Source organism: Balaenoptera physalus (genome assembly GCF_965194825.1).
Source record: "Balaenoptera physalus genome assembly, chromosome: X".
Classification (NCBI taxonomy): Eukaryota; Metazoa; Chordata; class Mammalia; order Artiodactyla; family Balaenopteridae; genus Balaenoptera; species Balaenoptera physalus.
This window is the reverse complement of record NC_138903.1, coordinates 134,491,752-134,498,390: the sequence shown is the minus strand read 5'-3', so window position 1 is coordinate 134,498,390 and position 6,639 is coordinate 134,491,752. Positions and strand designations below refer to the sequence as shown.

Genomic DNA, 6,639 nt, shown 5'->3' with positions numbered 1-6,639 from the left:
TTGTTGAGAAAGTCACAGTTTAATAGGCAGCATATTTGTAATACTACATACAGTATGTCTGTTTTATAAACATTGACATCCTACACTAATGAAATATGTAAGTATATCAAATTTTGTTATTAAAATCAGAAGCTGTTAAAGGTCACTTAACACTCAGCTATTAACTGTGAACCCAAATGGCCCAGGGTTCAACTCTGTGCTTTCTGTTTGGTACATTTTTTAAAAATATTTTCTGTCTTTTTGTTTAAATTCTCACTTTGTCATGCATTGTTCTCTTAACCTGGTGTGAATCTTTTGACCATTATTTTGAACTCTTTATCAGGTAAATCATTTAATCTCAGTTTCATTAAGGTCTGTTTCTGGAGTTTTATCTGTTCTTTTGTTTATAACATATTCCTCTGTTTCTTCATTTTCCTTGATTCTCTGTGGTTTTTCACACTTCTCTCAGTTTTGACAGAGTGGTCTCATGTAGGAGATGAACCTTATTGTTCAGCCCAGCTCTACCTCTTGATTGTCTCTCAAACCTTTGTGATTGTCTAAGGTGCCTTCTTTGTTCTTAGTGGCTCCCAGTAGTCGAGGGTATGTCAAGACCTGTCAGTGTCCCAAAGGGAAGGATCTCAGTCAGCACCAGATGCAGGCTGATTGGAAGCCTCAGACAGCAGTTTTTAAAGTATACAAGTAGACCTCTTTCAGGGAAAGACTGGGAGCTGAGGGCTTCTGCTTGGCCTCTTTGCACTAAGCCATGAAGAGATAGATAGCCAGTTAAGAAGTGTTTCTTTGTTTGCTACAGTCCTGTGGATTCTGTAACTCAAACCCCACTGACTACCAGAGCCATGTGATCAAGGGGGGTGTCCCCTGTGCAGCAGTCACAAAAACCAGGTTACCAAACATGTATACAAGCTCATTCCAGGGAGACACTGGTGACCTGGAGTGGGCCAGAGGAAGAATGTGAAGATGGTGCCCACTGGCCTTTCCCATCTCCAGGGAGGGTCACAGTCTGTCCATAGATGTGTGCTAAATTAGAAGCCTGACTCTCAGGCAGCAGCTTTTAAGGTATGCAAATAGACCTCTTTTAGGGAAAGTTTGGGATATGAGTTTATGTCTGCTGTCTCTGTGGTAGGCCTGGGGGGGATAGCCACAATAAGTCCTCACAAATCTATTAAGAAGTGTTTCTTTGTTTGGCATAGTCTGTTGGGTCTCATGATTGCAAGCCCCATTGTCTTTCAAAGCTATGTGTTTTGGGGGCCCATCCCTCAGGTGGAAGTCTTAAAAGTTGGGACACTAGATGTTGGGTTCAAACCCTTCAGTCCTCAAGGAGAAGCTGGGAGTTGTGAGTTTCTACATGATTATATGTTTATATGTCACTGAATCAGGGGTAGGGTCATGGCAAGATTGTCTCAGCCTTTCTTATACATTCTCATTCACCCAATGTGTAGGAGTCACTCAGTTTCTAGATTTCTTCATAGGGAATTGTTCCCTGTGTAACTGTAGATTTGCTGTGTCCATGGGAGGAGGTGAGTTCAGGAGCCTCCTATATTTCCATCATGGACCAGAACCTCCAGCACTATTTGTAATAGTTACAAACCAGAAATGACTCAAATGTCCATCAACAGAATGGATGAATAAATTGTGGTGGTATAGTCCCACAATAAAATTCTATTCAACATGAAGTATGAATGAACTATTGCCATATAACACAATGATGATAAATCTCCTAAATATAATGTTAAATGAAAGAAGCCAGGCACAAAAGAGTACATACTGTAGTATTCCATTTATATAAAGTTTTATAAATAAGCAAAACTAATCTTTGCTGAAAGAAGTCATGATGGTAGTTATCCTTGGGTGAGGGGAGAGACAATATGGGAAAGGGGGACAGGGAATGTTCTGGGGTTCAGGTAATTATCTATGCATTGACCTGGGTGCTAGTGAAATGGATGTGTTCACATCATGAAAATTCATCAAGCTTATGATTTGTGTACTTTTCTGTATATATAGTGTACTTCAGTAAAAAAATTAATTTGCCTTAGGTAAAAAAGAAATCCAATATCTTAGCAAAGCTTTTTCAGTGGCTTCCCACAGTACTTAGAATAAAATCCAAAGTCCTTACCATAGCCTACAGAGCTATACATGATCTGGCCCATGGCTACCCTCCTCCACTTCACTTCTTACCATTATTCCCCTTGGTTACTCAGCTCCAGCCACATGGCCTTCTCACTTGTCTGCAAACATAAAACTACTTTCCACCCTAAGACTTTGTACTTGCTGTTCTCTGCCTGGAACACGCTTCTCTCAGCTTGTCATATTGCTAGTTTCTTATCATACAAGTACCAGCTCAAATGTCACTTCTTTAAAAAAAAAAAAAAAAGTCCTTCTCTCAACAATCCTTCTGAAATAGACTTCCCAATATTTTTTTTTATCATTTAACACTATTTTTTTCTACATAACATCTGTAACTAGTTATGTATTTGTTACTTGTTCATCATCTATCTTTCTCAATAGAATGTAAAATCCCCAAAGGCTGGGATCATGTCTGCTGTGTTCACCATTATATCTTTAATGACTGACACACCACCTAGCACATAGCAAGTGCTCATGTAAATGTTAGGGTTGAATGAATGAATCAATGAAGATTCCTGGGTAAACTCTCTACTAGGCTGTAGCTAGGATTTCTCCCACAAAGGAAAACACCTGAAAAGTTGTAAGTCATCCTATTAAAAAGAAAACTTTGTTAGTACAAACTCTTGCCAACCTAAGCTTGGTGAGGAGAAAGCTCAGATCTTTCCCCAATGTTTCTATGAAATTTGGCCAAGGGAATGTTCTTTAGATAAAACATAATATTCTAAGATAGTAGAAACCAGCTAAAACTTTCTTCTATCCCCTATCCTCAGATTTTCCAAAAGAAAACAAAATATGGTCAACAGGCAGTGGAGCTCTTCTCTAAAATCCTATAGTCATGAGAGAACATTATTATTGTTACCTCATCATGGGACAAGTAATAAGTATAGGGAAAGCTTATATAAAATTGCTTAATAAGCAACAGATGTCTTTAACATGTATTTGAGGAGATCTTTCTTTCTCACAATTTCACCTTAGGTACAACAACTATGACCGGGCTGTCATCAATACCGTACCTTATGATGTTGTCCATCGTTGGTATACAGCACACCGGACTCTAACAATAGAGTTGAGGAAACCTGAGAATGAGTTTTGGGTCAAACTAAAGCCTGGCAGGGTGGGTGCCAAACTTGAAAGATGTCAAGTAAGCTCGTTATACTGAAGCAGTGTAGAATGAGTACTTATTGAATATGTGAGTCAAAATGTCTCAAAGGAAAAAGAGAAAAGAGTCCTGGGTGTTGGCCCTGGACCTACCACTCACTCACTAAATGACCTAAAAGCAGGCTCTCCCCAGTGACTCAGTGACTCTATTTGTATGATGAGGGGGTTGAACTAGATAGTCCCTAAGGGCTAAGGGTCCTTCTGGTTTTATGATTCCTTTTTTTTTTGCTCTTGATATTTCCTCTGGATAAAGAATATCTCTAGCTTAGCATAAGACATAATGAAATAGTTTAACTCTTTGAGAACATATATAATAACAAAGAGAAAGAAAAAAAAGAAACCAATGATCTGGTTTGCTTTGTTTTGATAAGAGAATAATTACTCAAGAAATACAAGCTCCTCAAAGTTCAGGGCCTGTAACCTGCTGTTACCTTTGTTACTTCCATTTAGCCTACTACAGAGCTATGTACATCCTAGTTTCCAAATGTTTGTTTAATCTCAAAAGAAAAACACCTCATTGAATGTAACCAGAGAACAACCTAAAGCTTTTATTTTAAATGATCTCTTCTGATTTAGGGTTCCTTTGGTCTGCCCTTGTTCTGAGTGTTTTTTCTCTCTTTTTTTCCCATTCACAGGTCCTATTTATAGACAACTGGCGCGTCCTACATGGCAGGGAATCCTTCACTGGCTACCGCCAACTCTGTGGCTGCTATTTAACAAGGGATGATGTATTAAACACTGCTCGTCTCTTGGGTCTTCAGGCTTAAAATTGACAGCATTGGTATTATGAACACACCTGACAACCTGGCTACCAGAGTTCATATCAGCAGAATAATATTGTGTCAATACCGACTTCAAATTGTCTCCTTACCTCATCACACAAAACAAAAGCCTCCCCTTTCTCTAATAGGGAAAACCTTGGAGAGAGGCTTCTGAGATAGCCAATGTCAGCCATCTAGAATGGTAGCTTTCTTCCCGAAGTTATAACATGGACTCATTTGGTTTTTGGACCTTTTGATGTAATTGTGGTCAATCTGCTTCAGAAATATAATCACCACATTGATAGAGAAACAATAATAGTCACTAGGTAAAAATTTGTTTCAACAGGATCTGTTAAAAAGAAATGCATTCTAGGAATAACAAAGTCTTAATAGACCAGAGATTTGCAACATTTTTGGTCTTAAGACACCTAATCACTCTTAAAAGTTATTGAGGACCCCAAAGAATGCTTGGATGTGGGTCGTATCTATTGCTACTAATTGTATTAGATATTAAAACTTAGAAATGTTTAAAATTTAAGAACAAAAAAGCACACATCCATCAGCTATCAGAGAGATGACATCATCACATGTCATGTATCCTCTGGAAAAGTCTTCTGTACATTCATCAGATAATTCGAGTGAAAAAGGCAATATCATCTTAATGTTGTTATTAAAAATTGTTTTTAATACACAAACACACTAAATGGATCTCATGGACTGCTCCAGGTGTCTTTAGACCACACTTTGAGAACCAGTGTGCTAGAGGATACCTTGGGACAGTCCTTTACATAGGCCTATGGATTAAAGAGTTTAACTGGAACCCTAAATTTTTCTCTATGGTCTCCTAGAACTACAGATATTGTAGGAATTGCTTCATATCACAAGCTCAGTGATAAGGTAGGAACTGAATACAGAGTGTTTTATCTTGTAAGAAGAGTTATCTCTATCTAAGTCATCTCTTGAGGAGTAAAACTGAGAAGTCACAATAGCTCCTGTGAAACAAACCCATCAGTTTGGTAATTCTGTGAGGGATAATTGCAGAAAGTTTTTAGACGTTTCTGAGGTTCCATATAGTAATTCACACACATATGCACACGCTTGTGTGCATACACACAAAACACAACAAAGGGTACAGAGGGGTAGTCTCTAAGATTGTTCAGGGAATTCATCACAATCGATAATGTGCCTCCAAAGAACTGGAGATTACTATCCAAAATTGCTTTTTGGCTTTTGATGGAATTTAGGATATAATCTGTTTTCCTCCATTTCTGCTAATCTTTTTTTTCCCTATCTTAAAATATTATACATGTTAATTGCCAAGATTTGACTGGGTTAAGTATAATACCCTGTTTCTTTTATTTTTTTAATGGCTTTCCTTTATATGTGGAGAGAGAGAGAGGGAAAGAGCGACAGAAATAGACAGAGACAGAGAGATAGGTGTGAGGTTTATTTTCCCTTGGCTTTCATTGAAAGCGAAGCTGTACAATAACCACATTGACTGCTATAAAATGATGAAAGACAGTCCAGGCTAGGATGTGCACAAGAGGAAAAAAGCATTATTAGTGAGGCTAGGAGTCACAAATCAAAGAAAAGTTAGTATTCTGACTGAGAATAGAGCGTAATCTGATGCTTTCAGGAAGTTCCTAGTTCACATTTAATAGTTTATACATTATTTTATTGACCCATCCAGTGCTCCAAAATATGTTCTCAAATATTTCTGCATTTTAATTGTACTATATAGGAATCTTTAGGGGTCTTCCATGAAATGTGTTTTCCTCTTAGGTCAAAGGATTGATAATTAAGTTCACGTCTTAAAGAGTATACCCTTTAGCAATTAGAATAGAAGTAACAACATTTTAACATACCGCCTTTTCTCTGTACTATTATGTACTCTTAAAATATGTTACCATTCATTAGTCTTCATCAGGATATTTACCTTTTTTGAAGTTTTGCCTAAATTAGCCTTGAAAATTACACTATAACTGAGGTCAGCATTGCTTTATGACAAGGAAAGAACATATTCATGGCCCTGGGGTGATAAGGACACAGATCAATCTTCTCCCTTACTGAAGGACTCCCTTTACCTTCTGTCTTCCCTGGGACCTTGATTCATTAATTATTTCATCCTCATGTTCCTAAATTTTCAATCAATACTTTTCTACAGTGTACTCTCCTCAGAGGAAGAAAGAGGAAAAGGAATTATTTGAGTGTTGATCATGGTCATTGACAACTTTCTACGTGAGAGATTTCTTTTTCACATCTCTTTCTGGTGTCCCTGAAAATGTAAGCATGGGTGTGTGTCAACCAAGCTCACTGTAGAGTCACTTTTACCTTTTGCTATAGTGGGATGGGATCAGTAGAGAGTCAAGAGCACAGCACCTAATATGGTGTCATAGCACCTAACATAATCATTTCATAATATGGATTTGTTGTAATGAGAATAAATTAATGAATTATTTTCAAACAAACTCACCAGAAAATATCACATTCTCTGTGTGTCTTTTTGTGTTTGGCAGTTAACTGGCGTTGAATTTTGTTCATCTTCATCTAGAGAGACCAAGCATTCAAGTGTGTGCAAACTGAGAGGGGTTTCCTGGGC

General features: G+C 37.7%; 1 protein-coding gene across 3 annotated transcripts in view; it reads left to right on the top strand.

Moving 5' to 3' along the window:
- Positions 1–6,522, top strand: part of TMLHE (trimethyllysine hydroxylase, epsilon) — a 64,533-nt gene extending 58,011 nt beyond the window's left edge. For 2 of the 3 annotated variants that reach the window (XM_082447861.1, XM_082447859.1), the window contains 2 exons: positions 3,097–3,262; positions 3,915–6,522. In XM_082447861.1, coding sequence (XP_082303987.1) covers positions 3,097–3,262; positions 3,915–4,046 — 298 coding nt within the window. In that variant the 3' untranslated portion in view covers positions 4,047–6,522. The remainder of the gene's footprint in view (positions 1–3,096; positions 3,263–3,914) is intronic. The other variant, XM_082447860.1, reaches the window with a different exon arrangement.
- The last annotated feature ends 117 nt before the right edge of the window (positions 6,523–6,639 follow it).